This window comes from Phocoena sinus, chromosome 9 (assembly GCF_008692025.1).
Source record: "Phocoena sinus isolate mPhoSin1 chromosome 9, mPhoSin1.pri, whole genome shotgun sequence".
NCBI lineage: Eukaryota > Metazoa > Chordata > Mammalia > Artiodactyla > Phocoenidae > Phocoena > Phocoena sinus.
Window position 1 is genome coordinate 6,905,988 of NC_045771.1, and position 17,436 is coordinate 6,923,423.

Consider the following 17,436-nt stretch of genomic DNA (forward strand, 5'->3'; position numbering starts at 1 on the left):
CCCCACCCCGCCGCCCCGAGGCGGCTCCCCATTGGCCAGACCGGGAAGCTCCGCCCCCGCCCCTTGCGCGGGCGACCCCGGCAGCCCGGAGCCTGCCCCCCATTGGCCGGCCCGGAGGCCCCGCCCCCGCGGCGTGCGCCAAGGCTCTGTGGGCGCGGGGCAGGGGTGGGCGCCAGCTCCGTGGGAGAGCCCGGCGCGAGGGCCGCTCTCAAGCGTGAATGCGGACCCGAGCTCAGCCGAGCAGCCCACCCGCGTGGCGCGCGGGGACTTTCCGCACCGCCGCGGACTCCCAGAGAGCAGGAACCAGGTCACGTGCATGTACAGAGTCCAACATATTTATTGAGCACTGATGGGGCCAAGGTTTCACCACCGTCACAGTTCTTACGGGCCTTTTAACACCAGAACTCCAACTTTGCTTTACAAATGAGGACCCCGAGACCCAGAGCTGGGAGTGAGACTGGGGTCAGACCAGGCTCCAGCCTCCCAGGTCACGCAGCCTCCGCTGACTCATTTTAGTGTAAAGAATGTCCTTTGAACACCTATTGAGTGCCAGGCAAACTCACAGGGCCTAGCCGGGGGCCCGGCACACTGAATGCTTTGGAAGAAGAGGAGCACCACTGCACAGTGATTACTGCTTCTGTTAAGAGTTTGCGTGTTTACACAGGGCATTAAGCATTAGAAAAGCCTGGGAACTCTGAGCCCTGAGGCCTTCCAAGGAAACACCTGAGACTAGCTCTTGCAGCTGAGGGCTAAGCTCTCAGCAGCTTCACTAGCACCACATCCTGTCTGAGCACTTGCTGACAGCCCAGCCCTGACTGCGGGGCCCTGGCAAGAGCTGGGGGATACCAGAGCAGACAAACAGAATCTACGGCAGGGGAGGGGGGCACCTCTCCCAAGCCCAGAGGAGCTTTGCTGAGCAGTCACTGACATGTATACTCTTGCCCCAGAGATGACAGCAATGTTTCCATCTGCCCCCAACCCTGTTCAGGACTTTAGGAGAGGTATGAGGGTCAGAGGGGGGCAAGAGGAAGTGGCACAGCCAGGGACCCAGGCCTGAACACTGGACTCTTCACACAGTGCCAGATAAATAAGACAACAATCAGAAGAGCTGAGGACCCATCACTCCAGCTTCAAAATCACCAGACCAAGGGCTGGTTTATAGGGAGCACCCAAAGTGGTGTGATTTAAGAGGCACAAGAAGCTAGCTGCCATCAAGACTTCTCCATGAGGCCCAATGCTATAGCCCGAACCTCTACAGTTTGAACCTCATTGCTTTGGTAAGAATTTGTTCCACTGAGGTACAAAAGGCTCCAGGCGGATATAGGTCAAAGGGAAAGTCTTACCTCACTTTGCACCCGTGGGACCTTCCACTCACTCCAGAAAATAAAGGTCCTTCTTGAGTGATTCTGACTGGGAAGAGGGCTGGAGATCAACATGAAAGAGAAAGGGGGCCCTGAACTTGAAAGGAAGTTCGAAATCAGGCTTCCTATTTGTCCCGCTGCCTCTAAATCTATGACCCTGACAACTCTAAGGTGAGGTAGGATGCACTGGGGTCATTACCACCTTCGACAGACAAGTAACACGAGGATGGAGGTGGTTAAAAGATTCACCCAGATCTCCTGGCCTAACTCTGCCATGAGCCCCAAGTTCTAGAAGACAACCCCCTCCTTTAACGTGACACATCAGGCCTGGCAACCCCACAGTCCACGTGGGCTGACCAGCCTCCCTCAGACCAGGATCTTCCTCTCGGGAGGAACTTCCTGGGCCCGCTCTGCACCTGACCTCTCCCACCCCCCCAGGTGTCAGGTGGGGTCCAGTCCATGGAGCGTGCACACCCGTGAACACTGAGACCTTGGGGGAAATGTCATCCACTCCAGGCTGCAGTTCCCTGCCCTCAGCTGATTACCAAAGTCAATCATGGATGTGAACACCCACTGGGGAAAGGACCAGGAATGCTGGGAATCAGTCTAGGCCAAGGAACACACACCTGGGAAGACACCTGGTTTCCAGGGCAGCAGCCAAGGCACCCCCATCAACAGGCATTCCCAGGCTGGTATGGACAGTCCCGCTGCCATCCCCACACACAAGGAGGTGGCAGAATAATCCCTGCCCCTCAAGGAGTTCTTGGTCCCCTTTACAACCACACACAATACTTACAGAAGCACTTCGAAAATCTCCATAAAAAAAAGTTTCAAAATAACAGTAGAAAACTCAAATTTCCAGTGCCTATTCTTCAGGCTGTCTCTCCACTCTGCTGTTTCTCGTGTTGACAGAAGGCCAAGACCTCTGTGTATAAAATCAAACCGCAGGCTCTCCGTGTCTCGAACACCCCCTACTAGAAAGGCCATGGCCTCTGGTCCTGTTGCCTGTCCATGGTACCCGTCAAAGGCCCCCACCAAAGCTTGGCATCCCCTAAGCCCTAGTGGCCCCTGTGTAAGTCAGGAATGTAGAAAAGGCAGTAGAGTGACAAACTTAGGAAACGGAGGCATCTGGCACGCATACACTGTCATCAAAAAGGCCACTGCTTCCCATGAAAAAAGATCTCTCCAAAGCCATCGCAGAAGGAGGAACCAGCATCAGGCACAAGTGGAAGGGCTCCGCCGGTGTTGAGGTGGTCCTGGAGCAGGGGGTGCCCCGCAGGCTCCTGCCCGGTCAGCCCTCCTCGGAGGGGCTGGGCCGTGCCAGCGGCGGGCTGCCCAGGCGGGCGAGGGGAGCCGGAACGTGCGGGCCGCCCTGGCCGCGCGCGTGCGTCTGCATGTGGACCGCCAGGTGGTGGTTGCGGTTGAAGGCGCGGCCGCACTCGGGGCACGGGTAGGGCCGCTCGCCCGTGTGGATGCGCTGGTGCCGGAAGAGGTCCGAGGGCCGGCGGAAGGCCTTGCCGCAGTAGGGGCAGGCGGGCCAGCCCTGGCTGTCGCCGGTGTGCAGGCGCTGGTGGAGCAGCAGGCTCTTCCGCTGCTGGAAGAAGCGCAGGCACTCGCTGCAGTGGTACACCTTGGCGGCCGCCGGCCTCCGCCCCACGAAGCAGCGGCGGCCCTGGGGCCCCGCTGGGAGCCAGCGGATGACGGGGCCGGGCACCACCACCTCCCCCGGCTCCAGCGCGGGCTGGGCACGTCCCCCGGACCCGGAGGCCGAGCCGCCCCGGGCCTCCGCGCGCTGCTCCTCCTCCGCGTGGGTCCGTTGGTGAATGATCAGGTTGATCTTCAAGCGGAAGCTCTGTCCGCAGTCAGGGCAGGGGAAGGCCCGCTCTCGCCGGCGGGGGAGGACGCGAGGCGGCTCGCCCCCCTTCCCCGGTGCCCCCGGTGGCAGAGGGTCCCCTGCCCGCACCCTGGGCGCCGCCCCCGAGTGAAGCCGGCCAGAACCCCCGGTCCTGCTCCTGGGCGCTTTGGGGAGTCTACACTCTGGCTGGCTCGGGGATTCCCCCACGTAGAGCTGCGCAGGCATCATCTCGTCCTCAGATCGTGCTTCCGTCTTGATGACCACACCGCCACCACCTGGCAAATGGAGTCTGCGTTGATTTCAAGCGGACCACACCGCCGGCCCCCACCCCCCACCCGGGCCACAGACCCAGTCCTGGCCTCCGGGCGGCGTGCTCCAGCCACACCAGCCCCGCCCCCACCCCCCAGCCTTCCCCGGGCCCCTCCTCCTCCCAGCGCTCCCGGCCAGAGCAGGGAAACACTGCTGCAAACCCAGGAGCTGGGGTCAGGGGTCAGACCGGGGAAGCAGATGGGTGGGAAAATGAAAGGCAGACAAAGGGAGGCCTACGTCCTGTGCCCTGCGGCATGCTGAACATGCGGGACCCCCAAAGAGTTCTGACGACTTTAGTTCTGATCTGTGAATGAAGATGAGCCCTGCGGGCCACCACTGCCCCCAGACTAGGTAAGAGGCTTCGGGCCTGGAGGTGGTGGGTGACTTAGCCCCCCTCAGAGCTATGCAGCCAAGTAACAAATCCACACCGAGCGTCCACCACCTGCCCTGACAGAAAGCAGGCACGAGTCCTGGGCTTCCCGGCTGGGCCTCAGTGTGGGTCACACTTGACTCTGAGGTGGGACTCAGGCAGCGACAGGTGGTCTCAGCAGCAGCTCCAGGGGCCCCTGGCGCTGAGGAGGCCGGTCCTGGCCGCAGAGCCGTGCCTGGAACCCGGCATTCTCCCACCTCCTCCAGCTGCTGGCCACCTCTGCTTTCCTCTGGAGCCAGCCAACCATCCCCCAGGATCCGGCAGCCTCAGCTGCTAGACCGCACGGTCTGCTCAATGGTGACAGAGAACCCTGTCCGCTGCCTATTAGAATGAAAACGTACAGCCCTCAGCAGGCAACTTCCAAGACAAGAGTGATTTCTATTCTTGCTGAAGCCTGAGCTTAAACCGCAAGCCGGGAGGCCACTGAGGAAGAGAGCCCTTAACTGGTGAACCCCAGGGCAGCACCCGACAGCAAGACCTTGGGTTCTCTGCTCACCGCTCGCCCAGTCATCCTCACAGATTAACTCACGGCAGGACTTTATTTCCGTCAGAAATGACCCACTGTTTTTAATTTAGTCCTCCAGCTACAGAACCGTTAAGAGTCTAAGAATCATGTAAACTTTGAGTAAAACCTTGTTGCATTGAAGAGGCCCCCATGGTGGTCTTGGGCTTAGAAATTAGTGAGGGTCTCAGGCCCTCTTCTCTGTGAAGGCCAAGGCTCCCAGATCTCTTCATCTGCAGCCACACCACAACCCCAAGGCGGGCCCAGATCTCATGCTTGCCTCCCACCGAAGCAGGTACCAGGATGGAATGGGAGGACAGCTGGATCCCTTTCTATTGGGCCAAAATAGGCAATAATCGCTTTCTTTCTTCCTGCTTATCAGGAGGTAAGCCCGGTTTATAGAAAACACACAGACTCTAAGCAGGAAGAGCTAAATTTAAATCACAGGCCTCCAGACTCCAGCTGCAAGACGCGAGAGGCTGTGGGCTGGGCCACTTCACAGGGTGGCTGTGAGGAGGCCACACCTGGTGGCACACAGCTTGTTTTAAGCAGCACCTTTCCAGCCAGACCAGACCACGATGGGGGAGGAACAGGACCATAGGTGATCTGGGTCCCCAGAGCCCCAGGGAAGTAATACTTGGGGGGTGAGGGAGGGAGCCCTCAAGAGGAAACCCCTTACCAGGTCCATCATGCAACCCCTACCCACTCCCAAAGAGCCCCCGAGTTCCTCCGAGGCTCTGCTGTGGCCACGGGGCCTCTTCCCTTCACTCACCTGGCCCCATGCCGGGCAGGATGTCCCTGGGAGGGGAGGTGGGTGACTCCCCATCTGAAGATTCTTCCTCCCGTTTAACCGAGGACAAAACGCTAGTGCTGGCTAGTGATCCTGTGAGAGAGAGTCCCATGAGGGCCTTTCCCAACAGCAGGCTCCCACAGGGAGACCCAGCCATTCCCTAGCAGGTCCAGGACACGCTCAAGTGCCTGAGGCCCAGGAAGAGGGAGCACCGGGTTCCGTCCCAAGGGTGGCAGGTGCCCCACCCCACAGCCTCTGCTCAGAGGTGGGCGGAGACGGGGAAGACCACACCCCCAATTCCCATGCAGGTGGTGCTAACAACTGGCCCCTCTGCATCTGGGGGTCACCCTGATGGGCCTCAAAAGGACAGAGGGTTTGGGGAGGCCCCAGAGCACAGCACCGGGTTTGCAACAGAGCAAAAGGACAATGAGAAGGTCCCAGTCCTCTTACACACTGGCTGGGAAGGATGGACACAGGGAAGCGGGGATGGGGTGTCACCTCCAACTGCAGGGGCCCATATTCAGTGGGGAAGATGCACAGAAGTAACTGGATAGAAAGCAACCCAGAGACTGAACGGTCGGGCCGGCAGGAGGGGGACGCCAAGCCAGTACAGAGCAGTCTGGAGACAGAAAACAAGGCTCTGGGTTACCTGCCAAGTGCTATGCTAAATGCCCCCCGAATATACTCCATTTTTGTGACAGGATGGGCAAAAATTTCCTTTAAACGAAAGCAGAGAACACTGGAAGCGGTGACTGGAGCTTCACCGGTCTTCAGAAGAGGATACTCACTGAGGAGCACACATGCTGGCACTCTGCTAGGCATACGGCACGTACTGCCCCATTAACGGGATTGTCTTAAGAACCCTGAAGAGACCCAATGTCCCCCTCCTGTGCCCTTCCCCTCACTCCAGCCCGATCAGTGTACCTGGCCCCCAACATACCTAAGTAACCCATACCTTTGCTTAGACTGTTTCCTCCCACTGAAAATACCCTATGTTCCCAGCAAAATCTACCTCTAAGGCCCGTCTCAGGGGCCCCTTTTCCAGGAAACCTGTCCAGCCTTGCCCGGCCCGGCCCGGCCCCCAGCCACCTCTCCCCGCCTCGAGCTGCAGCACTTATGCTCAGTACCGCTTGTCTGGTCCTGTTCACACGGCTGCCCAGCGCTCACTCACCGGTGCTCGTTTCGGGTGGGGTTACTCTTGTTTCTGAGTCTTGCTGGTGCTTGGAGGCCTGACCTTCTTTTGGCTCCTTCTGGGCAGGGCTGACTGGGCTGGAGGTGTGCTCTGGGTATGGAGGAAGGCCTGGGGAATGCAAATCAGTGACACTACGGGCAACGCAGAGGTCTCCCAGGAGCCTCTGGGGAGTGGCTAAACGCAGTCACCTGGAGCATCAGGTCAAACACAGGGTATGATAATTAAGTGAACTTTACTGATCGTCTAGTAACTAGATTCTAGACTAAAACCTCCATATCTGAGAAAAGGAAATGGTATATATAGCATGTTAAGTTATCCGATAGTACCACACAGGTCATGACACAGCAGGACCAAAGGTCTGGCTTTTTAAGGACTCCTGGCTCAGAACAGTTCAACAGTAGTTCCCAATCCCAGGTCCTCCACCAGGCTGGTATATAAAGATCCCCTGGGGAGCACCCCCAAGATTCTTATCAGTTAGTTCTGGGTGCGCCTAGGAAGTATGCATTTTTAAAAAGCTTCCTAGGGGAGGGCGCTTGCCTGGTGGTGCAGTGGTTGAGAGTCCGCCTACCAATGCAGGGGACACGGATTCGAGGATTCGAGCCCTGGTCCGGGAGGATCCCACATGCCGCGGAGCAACTGGGCCTGTGAGCCACAACTACTGAACCTGCATTCCAGAGCCCACATGCCAACAGCCCGTGCTTGGCAACGAGAGAAGCCACTGCAGTGAGAGGCCCGCACACCACAACGAAGAGTAGCCCCACTCGCCACAACTGGAGAAGGCCCGCGTGCAGCAGAGAAGACCCAACGCAGCCAAAAATAAATAAATAAAATAAATTTATTTTTTAAAAAAAGCTTCCTACAGGAAAAGACATGAATATTTCACAGAATAAAAAATTAAAATGGCCATAAACAAACAAAGCTACACTGTTACCATGGCCAGACAGACACTACAAGAAAACTACAGACCAATATCCCAATATGAACAAAATGCTAGCAAACCGAATTCAGCAGCATATTAAAAGGATCAAATGTCATAACCAAGTGGAGTTTATTCCTGGAATGCAAGGATGGTTCTACATATGAAACTGGATCAATGGAATACACCACATTAAGAGAATGAAGGGGGGAAAAGCCCCACATGATCATCTCGGCTGATGCAGAAAAAACATTTGACAAAATTCAACACCCTTTTATAAAAAAACTACTCAAAAAACTAAGAATACAAGGAAACTACCTCAATATAATAAAAGCCTTAATAAAGGAAATTCTGACATGTGCTACAACACAGATGAACCTTGATGATACTGTGCTAAGTGAAATAAGCCAGCCACAAAAAAATAAAAAGAGTGTACGATTCCACTTATATGAACTACTTAGAGTACTCAAATTCAGGGAGACAGAAAGTAGAACTGTGGCTGCCAGGGACTGAGAAAGGGGGGGAGTGTTATTGTTTGATGGGTACAGAATTTCAGTAAAAGAATAAAAGAGATGAATGGTGGTGATGATGGCACAACATGGTAAATGTATTTAATATCACTGAACTGTATACTTAAAAACAGTTAATATGGTAAATTTTATGTTATATGTATTTGACTAAGATAAGAAAAAAAAATAAAGTGCTAATACACAGCTCAATATAGATGAACCTTGAATACATTATGCTAAGTGAAAGAAGACAGACACCAAAGACCCCATACTACGTGATTCCACTTACATGACATGTCGAGAATAGGCAAATCTACAGAGTCAGAAAGCAGATTTGTTGTTGCGTATGGCTGGGGGGCTGGGAAGGGGGTCAGGGTGATAGCTGAAAGACACAGAGCTTGTTTTTGAGGTGACAAAAATGTTATAAAATTGACTGTGGTGTTGGCTGCACTTATCTATGAGTATGATAGAAAGCACTGAATTGTATACTTTAAATGAGTGAATTATTTCTAATAAATCTATTTTTTTAAACTACACTGAAGTACTTACCTATTATGCAGACAAAAATCCGACAAGTCTGACCACATTCTCTAGTGGCAAGGCTGTGGGGAAAGAGGCCCTCTTTCACAATGCTGATGGGAATGTAAATGATACAACCCCTATGGAGGGGGATTTGGTGATAAATTCTTTAAAAATTGCATATTCATTTACCTTTGACCCAGCAGTCCAGCTTCTGGGATCCTATCCCAAAGATACACTGACAAAAATATGAACTGATTTATGCACAAGATATTCCCTACAGCATTATTTATATCAGCAATATACTGGCTATTCCCCAAATAATCCATCAGTGAAAACTGGTTAAATAAACTATGGTATATCACACCATGGAATATTCCATATTCACACAAAAAATTAGGAAGATCTCTACATACTGCTATGAGGTATTTCGAAGACAAATAGTATGGGGGAATACAAAGGTATCTATGTATTAGTGATATTTTCAAAAGGAAACACTGGAGTATAAACGAGAAGTTAATAAAAATGGTTATCTATAGGGAGAGGGAGGGGATAAGGGTGGAAATGAGACCTCCCTGAGTGTATCCTGTTAAATCATTTTGACTTTGCAACCATGTCTTACATGTTCAAAAAGTTAAATTAAATTAGAATTAAAAAGAGCCATCGCTAAAAACCTAAAATTAAGCAGGGGCTTCCCTGGTGGCACAGTGGTTACGAATCTGCCTGCAGGGGACACGGGTTCGAGCCCTGGTCCGGGAAGATCCCACATGCTGCGGAGCAACTAAACCCGTGTATCACAACTGCTGAAGCCCGCGTGCCTAGAGCCCGTGCTCCGCAACAAGAGAAGCTACTGTAATGAGAAACCCCCGCAATGAGAAGCCTGCGCACCGCGATGAAGAGTAGCCCCTGCTCGTTGCAACTAGAGAAAGCTCGCACGCAGCAACGAAGACCCAACGCAGCCAAAAATAAGTAAATTAAATAAATAAATAAAAATAAATAAGTAAAATTAAGCAGAAACAAAAAAAACTTAACTGTATTATCAAGTTGGTGGCATAACCACATAGAGAAAATAATTATTTCAAGCAACTTTAAAAGGCATTATTTTGTCTATTAAGTCCTGAATGAAATATGCATTCAGATGACAAAAAGAGCTGCAAAGAAATCTCAAATTTCAATTAGAAGTGTAATTGTTAGTAGTAATACAGACTCAATTATTTGAAATTATTTCCAAGTTATTATTATTCCAAATAAGATATTATAGGATAATGAAATATTAAGATTTGGATACAAAATAATGCAAATAAGTAATTATGCTAATATAGTGAGGAATTTAAGATGTCCATGTAAAAGTGACATACAAGTATAAAATCAAAGGACATTAAATTTGAGTTCTAAATATCATTACGAACTCATGATTTTTTTCTTCTCAAAAATATATATTTTCTGAGAAGGCCTAGAAGTAATGCCAAAAATTAGCAACTACTAGAACTCATACTGCAGTTTCTGAATACCATTCCTTATTGAAAGAAATAAAACTTCTTGGAGAAACTCTTATTCCAGGTCTGGGGAAGGAAATGTACAAGATGAAACTAGAACATCTTACGGTGTCTGAACTCCATCAAAGTTACATCAAAATGACCTATAGGTCAACTTGAAGGGGCTCCTAAGAGCTAAAAATGGGACAACTTAAGCATGAAAATAATGGCTGCAAAGGACTGCATGTATAAAATACTCAACAATCTATGAAGTCATAATAATAATAAAAAAAAAAAAGAAAGAAAAGCCCAAGTATTGGTCACCTTTGGAGGCGTCTAAGGAAGCAACTCTTCATTCTAAAAACTGATGAAGGGAAAGAATTAAGCACCTATCCTGCCTTTTCTGTACAGATGATATTTCAAGGTAACTAAAAGAGTTAGGGAAATTATTCTTTATAAAAGAATTTCAGGGGCTTCCCTGGTGGCGCAGTGGTTGAGAGTCCGCCTGCCGATGCAGGGCACGCGGGTTCGTGCCCCGGTCCGGGAAGATCCCACGTGCCGCGGAGCGGCTGGGCCCGTGAGCCATGGCCGCTGAGCCTGCGCGTCCGGAGCCTGTGGTCCGCAACGGGAGAGGCCACAACAGTGAGAGGCCCGCGTACCAAAAAAAAAAAAAAAAAAAAGAATTTCAGCTATTAGGTACAAAAGTAATGACCAAATTTCACCATTTTGCAACCCCTAATAAAATAATGAATCCAGGCAACGATCTTCAATGGCTAATAAAATCATTAGGTGAAAAGTTGACGGGGAACTTTATAACAGAAGGATAAGGCTCACCATCAGAAAAAGAAAGGCAACTGGGTAAGACCTGAAGCCATAGGCTCCTAGTAGAAAACACAGGCGGTAAGCTCTTTGACATCAGTCTTGGCAAGGACTTTTTGGATTTGACACCAAAAGCAAATATAAACAAGAGAGAATACATCAAACTAAAAAGCTTCTGCACAGCAAAGGAAACCATCAACAAAGTGAAAATGCAACCTACTGAATGCGAGAAAATATTTGCAAGTCATACATCTGATAAGGGGTTAACATCCAAAATATGTAAAGAACGCACACAACTCAACAGCAACAAAAATCCAATTACAAAACGGACAGAAGATCTGAATGGACATTCTTCCAAAGAAGACATACAGACGGGCAACCGGCACATGAAAAGATGCTCAACATCACTAACCATCAGGGAAATGCAAATCAAAACCACAATGAGATACCACCTCACATCTGTTAGAATGGCTATTATCAAAAAGACAAGAAATGACAAGGATGTGGAGAAAAGGGAACCCTTGTACCCTGTTGGTGGGAATGTAAATTGGTGCAGCCACTATGGAAAACAGTATAGGGGTTCCTCAAAAAACTAAAAATAGAACTACCATATGATCCAGCAACCCCACTTCTAGGTATTCTTTCAAAGAAAACAGAAACACTAACTCAAAAAGATATCTGCACCCTGATGCTCACGGCAGCACTATTTATATACAGTAGCCAAGATATGGAAACAACTGAAGTGTCCACTGATCAATGAATGCATAAAGAAAATGTCACATATACATACAATGGAATATTATTCAGCCACAAAAAAGAATGAAATCTTGTCACTGGCGACAACCCTGACGACATTATGCTACGTGAAATAAGTCAGAGAAAGACAAGCATTGTGTGATCTCACTCATATGTGGAATCTATTAAAAACAAAGACAGAAAAATGAGGTCATAGATACAGAGAACAGATTGGCGGTTGTCAGAGGTGAGGGGTGGAGGTAGGTGAAACGGGTGAAGGGGGCTAGGGCGCGGCCCACCCTGGGTTAAGGGCCTGCGCTCCGTCCTGGCCTCACAGCTCGGAAGCGCAGGAGGCTGGGGACATGAATGGTCTGTCCCCAGCCACGCCCCCATCTTGCCCCCACTCACCAGCGCCCAGCCTCCTTGGGCGTGCTTCCTCTCTGTCACTCCCCTCCTCCCGGCCCCTCGGGCCTTCAGGGCAAGGCTCCTCTCCCCTCTCCATCCGGGTGAGGATATCCGGTTTGGAGATGGCATAATCTGCACACAGAACAGAAGCAGCTGGGTCAGGACTGCACACCCACCATGCAGTTGCCCACAGAGATGCAGAGACCCCCAGAGGAACAGAAGCCAAAGCCAAGACCCAGACCGCAGGAGACCCATCTGTGCACCGAGGCCCAGAGCGCCGCCTACACAGCCTTACCCAGGGAGACCAGCGTCTCGTAGTTGCCCCGCATCACGTGCTTGTACAGCTCCTTCTGCCACTCATCCAGTTTGCCCCACTCTGGCTCAGAGAAATACACGGCCACATCATCAAAGGTCACGGGCACCTGGAACCACAGTGTCACGCACGCTCACCCGCACGCTGACGGGCACGGGCTGTCCCACCCCCGGCGCCCAGGGCTTACCTTGGGGGCCTCGCCCTTGCTGCCCGGGGGCAGCCGCAGGATCCAGAAGTTCCTGTTCCTCAGCAGGTTCTCCACGTTCTCCAGCCGCCTCTGCAGCAGCCCGTACTCCTGCAGCAGGGTCCCCAGCACTGCCCACTTGCCCTCCAGCTGGTTCCCCAACTCCACGGCCGTCTTCTCGCAGTCGGCCAGCTTCTTTTCGGCCTTCCCTGTCCGCCCCTCCAGAGTCAGCAGGCGGGCCAGGCAGGAATCCACTTTCTTCTCCAACGCCTGGATGGCGGCCACCACCGTCCACAGCGTGATCTCCGTGGAGTAGAGGTATGAGCTCTTCTCAGCAGCCAGCTGGGGTGATGGAGAAGGCGTCAAAGGCCTTTCATCCCCTGTTTGCTTGTCCCTCTCTGGAGCCTGTCCACAAGAGAAAAGAGAGATGTTATCAGAATTATCCAGTCAAAATGTCCATCTCTAAAAGAAACCTCAGAATGGCACCTGACCAGGTGAAGCCCCATCTGGGATCCTGAGGACCAGTCAGGCAGCCGGGGATGGGGAGGGGGGACATCCAGCCTCTAGGACAGGAAACACTGGCTGGACCAGGGTGTTAGCAAGTGGGAACAGGAGGAAAGGCATGGCCAAAGCGGGAAAGCATCTGTGGCCTCACACAGGTGACTTCCTTTCCGGGTCTCAGTCTCCTCCTCCGAAACTCAGAAGTTCTGCAGTCAAACAACCAGAGTGCAGCTGGCAGCTCCACTACTCGCGAGCTGGCTGCCTTTGGCAAGGTTTGTTAAGCATTTCAACTTCAATCCCACATCCATAAAATGGGAGTAGTAACAGTGCCTACATGATAGGATTGTGAGAATTGATGGTGCAATCTTTGTAAATAGCACTTAACAATGTCCAGCACATGGCAAATACTCAATAAATGTGAGCCCTGTGTTGTTGATCATGAGGGGGATGATGACGATGGTGGCTCTGGCTCAGGGATGCAGCAGTTCACATGGCCTTTGTCCTCCACCTCTTTCATTACAATGTCCTTCAGCATCTCGGAAAAGAGCTCCTGCAGTGCCTCAGCTTACCTTGGTGCCTGATGACAAGGTCTCAGTCCCAGTTCATCTCGCTGAAAGCTTTGTTGGAAAGGCGAATTGACACTTCATCCTTTCACTGCACTCATCCTCATGGTCAAATCACCATCAAGTCCTATCCGTGTAACTTCTGAAACTATCTCAAATCCATCCTCTTTTCTCCTTCTCTGCCATGACTAGTCAAAATCCCAATCATCTTTCCCCCAAACCACTGCAATCCTGCCCAGCTGGTTTCCCCAGTTCGCCCTTCTCCCCCCACAGTACACTTTCCACAGGGTGATCAGTAATCTTTTAAATACACAGACTAGATCATTTTAGTCCCCGATCAACAGCTTCCCGTGTACCCAGAATAAAACCTAAACTTCTTATCGTATCCCAGCCTACCTCCCTGACCTTATATCCTCCTGGGTATCAACTACACTCCAGCTACCCTGGTCTCCTTGGATTCCTGTGATGCACCCAGCTCTCTCCTCCACCTTTCTGTTAGCTCTTCCCACACCTCTCTGTACGCCTGGCTCCCTCGCGTATAAGGCTCCAGCTTAAACACTGCCTCAAAGAGACCTTCGCCGATGGACACATCGAACATAGGCCCCCTGCTAGTCCCTTCCTTCACAGCACTAATAATCTATGATCGTGTCATGTGTATGCCTGTGTTATGGTTTGCTTCCCCCATGAGAACATAAGCTCCATGATGACGTAAGCTTCTAAAAGACTGCCTCATTCATAGAAGACGCTCAATAAATGCCTACTGAATGAGCGACTGACTAAACAATTAAACAACACATTCATTCAATAACAATTACTGAACATCTGTCATAGTAAAGGAGCAATGGGGATGCAGAAAAAAAATATGTGGTTCTTCCTTCTCCTGGAGAAAAGTTTTGTACAAAAATAGTCATAATAAATTAAAGAACAGTGTGATACCATGGGCTATCGAAAGTTGAGGGCAAATCTGTCCTGTTTGAGGAGTTTCTTGGGATCTCAGGTGCTACAAGACAGCAGAGGAAAAGGGGCGGGTGGATAAGAATGGTCAGAAAGAGTACTGAGAAAGTGGCCCTGGGCTAAGTGGGAGCTGAAAAGGTCACTTGTCCCCCTACAGAAAGGCCTTCCTGGGGGCCATAATCCCCAAGAACTCCCATCCTCTTCTCCCTTGCACTCTGAGGACCCTTAAAAAAAGCACACACCAAACTCACTGGTTAAAGAGGAGAGAAAAGTTCCTCCTTAAAAATCATCCACAATAATCAGCATCCAGAAAGATCACGGCTTCAAACACTTTATTAAGATGTATTAATAATAGATACCGTTTATTAAGCTCTTTACAAATGTTTTTCGAGTATGTCAAAAAAGGACAGATTATTTTCTCCGAATTGGACACACTGCACATTATCAGCCAACATTGTAACATCTGCTAAACTAATCTTAAAAACAAACAAACAACAAAAGCACCACACCTACAATCCCGCCAGTAAACAGCACTCAACACCTCTTAGGTGTCAGAAGAACACTTGGGCACCTTAATGGGGGTGTAACTCCGGAGCCCCTGGTGGGCGTCAGGCTCTGGCCTCTACTAGGTGGGCGACTTCGGACCGCTCCCCGCCCCGAGCCCCAGACTTCGGTCGTCAGAACCGAATGGGGCCGGCGCCCCTGCCCCCCTGCCTGCCTCCGGGGCCGCCGGACCTCCAGTGAGACAATGGACGGGGCGGGGAAACAGCCATTCGGTTCAAAGACGAGGGCTTGTCATCTTAAGTGTAACTAGAAAGCCCGGCCTGTACCCCGACGTCGGGGCCGTCCGCCCGCCGCGCCCGGCCTCGCGTTTGGGCCGCCCGGCCGCTCGGACGAGGCGGACGAGGGCGGCCAGACGGCACGAGAGGGCCCGAAGCGCGGGCCTGGGCGGAGGCGGCGCGCGGGCCGCTCGGGCCGCCCGACCGAGACCCGCGCGGGACCACGCGGCGGTGGAGTCGGCGGCCTGGCCGGGCTGGGCGTCCGCGCGGGGGCGCTTACCGGGGCAGGCGCCTCTTCGGCCATGGCTACCCGCGTCCTTCTCCGGGCGGCTCTCCTCAGGCCCGGTTTGTCGGGCCCGGCGCGGCGCTGCGCGGCGGCGGAGGCGGAGCTGAGCCGCCCAACCTCGGAGCTACTGCCGGGCGGCCGCGGGCTGCGTCCGAGCCACGTGCCCCGCCGGCCCTTTAAACAAGAGCTGCGCTCGCGGCCCTGCCCGAGGGCGCGCACAGCGCCCCCTGCAGCTCGAAGGACCGCACGCCCGCGGCCCGCGGCCTTCTGCGCCCACCCGCCCCGGCGGCCGCGGGGGTCTCCCGGGGGGGAGCGGTGTGCCCGCCCCCTCCTGGGCCGCGGTAGTCGACGCTGGGCCTCACGCGCCGCGGGGCCCTCCAGACGGACTCCCGTCGGGCGGAGGCGACCCTCGGGCCTGGGCCGAGCACGGTGGGACCCTAACCCCTCTCCGGGGTGCTGGGGCAATCCAGTCAGGGAGCTAATAAAGGAAACGCGCAGGAAACTTCGAAGCTTTGGGGGAAGAAGGTCAGTCATTGCTGGGTAATCTCAAGTGTATGCACTTGATTTGCCGTTTGAACACCTCTAATGGACCCAAAGTGACTATACATTTTGCCCGGGAAAAGCCAGGGGGGGTGGGAGGGATCGATAAGGGTTTTTAAACTTTATTAGTTTTCCAGAACAAATAGAAAGACCTCGGGAAAATTTTATTTCCTTAAAAAAAAAAAGCCCCACCTCCCTCCCCAAACCTCCCTTTGGGGACCCTGGGTCTCCTCGTCCTTCCCTGGGGCCCACCTTCCCAGCATCCTCCATAGAGTGCTCTGAAGCCCTCTTTGCCACGCCCAGTCTTCACGTGCGCATCAGCCACCAGCTGGGGATCCTCTGCAGCAAGAGCAAATCCATCACTAATTCAGGCCCTGAGGCATCTTGAATAAACGACTCAATCTAGGACCTATTTTCCTCATCTGCAACCCACCGAGCCTTGCTCTGGAAAACCAGTTAATCACTGAATATTTAACTTTTATTTTCTATCTTTTCTGCATTTCCCAATCATCTCATTCTTTGTCCAGCAAGCCCGGAAATTCTTCCCACTAGAAATTACTCTGCAGTTTTGTTTCTTTGTGTGTATGCTTTGTTTTTGTTTCTTTTCTTAGTATTTTTCTCTTGGGAGGGAGGGAGAAAATGATTTGCCCATGTATTTGATCCAAGCAAAAGTGTGGTCAATCAATATAATAACATAAGTAAACTGATACCTTCTCCAAGTAAGGTGCACCCGTAGAATTTGGGGCAAGGTTAGGAAGTGTTACTTTAAGGTAACGAGAAGTCAAATCAATATATGGCATTGTTTATTGTGGAAATCCTTGTTGAAGTAACCTGACCTTAAGACAGTTTGCAAGCTTGTGCTGAAGACAGGAAGCGCATCCCTTGGGTCTCAGCAGGGGTAAGACCAGTATATTAAGGATTATAAATTTCTTATAAATTGATAAGTTGTGATCTCATAAAGTAAGAGTTAATGTCCAAGGCAAACAGAAAGAGTCTGGAAAATGGATTGGAGAGGAAGATGCTAGTATTAAGCTTTGTTCAGGGAAAAGTGCTCTAATTTTTGACAGCTGGTCCGAGTTTTTTAGAAGAGTTTCTGTAAGTCAGTATTCAAACTTCAGTGTGCATCATGCTCTCCTGGAGTGCTTGTTAAAATACGGACTGTTGGGCACCGGTCTCAGAGTTTCTAGGCCTGCGGCTGGAGTGGGTAGGAGTCCAGAATTTCATTTCTAACTAGTTGCCATGAAATGCTGATTCTACTGGTTGACCGATCACACTGCCCTGTGCATTAGCTCCCAGAGCTGCCTCTCATTCCCATGCTCTAACTTTATAAACATATTGAACAAAAAATACAGAAACCTGACACCATGATGTGGTTTCCACAGCAGACCAGCCTGCGTGTCAGGCCAGGTGTAGCTCTAATATAAATTAAAATTACTTGCATCCTTCGTTATTAATCTGTCTCCTGTGGATTTGCTCTTTTTTAGATCAGGCCTCCAGGG

At 51.6% G+C, this 17,436-nt stretch overlaps 1 protein-coding gene across 1 annotated transcript; it reads right to left on the reverse strand.

Moving 5' to 3' along the window:
• Window positions 1-319: 319 nt before the first annotated feature.
• Window positions 320-15,514, reverse strand: ZNF783 (zinc finger family member 783). The gene is made up of 7 exons (XM_032643275.1): window positions 15,392-15,514; window positions 12,318-12,719; window positions 12,113-12,239; window positions 11,821-11,949; window positions 6,419-6,547; window positions 5,230-5,340; window positions 320-3,491 (listed from the first exon to the last, which is right to left on the reverse strand). Exons 1-7 carry the CDS (start codon window positions 15,413-15,415, stop codon window positions 2,653-2,655), a joined length of 1,761 nt encoding a protein of 586 aa, XP_032499166.1. The 5' UTR covers window positions 15,416-15,514; the 3' UTR covers window positions 320-2,652.
• Between the last annotated feature and the right edge of the window lie 1,922 nt (window positions 15,515-17,436).

Bases quoted from the DNA above. Each gene is read 5' to 3' on its own strand.
- ZNF783 (XM_032643275.1), bottom strand. From the start codon at position 15,415: ATGGCCGAAGAGGCGCCTGCCCCG. The intron at 6,548-11,820 runs GTGAGTGGGGGC...TGCATTCCCCAG, and splicing joins CCCAAGGAGGCTGGGCGCTG to GCCTTCCTCCATACCCAGAG. The intron at 5,341-6,418 runs GTGAGTGAGCGC...TCTCTCTCACAG, and splicing joins CCCACCCGAAACGAGCACCG to GATCACTAGCCAGCACTAGC.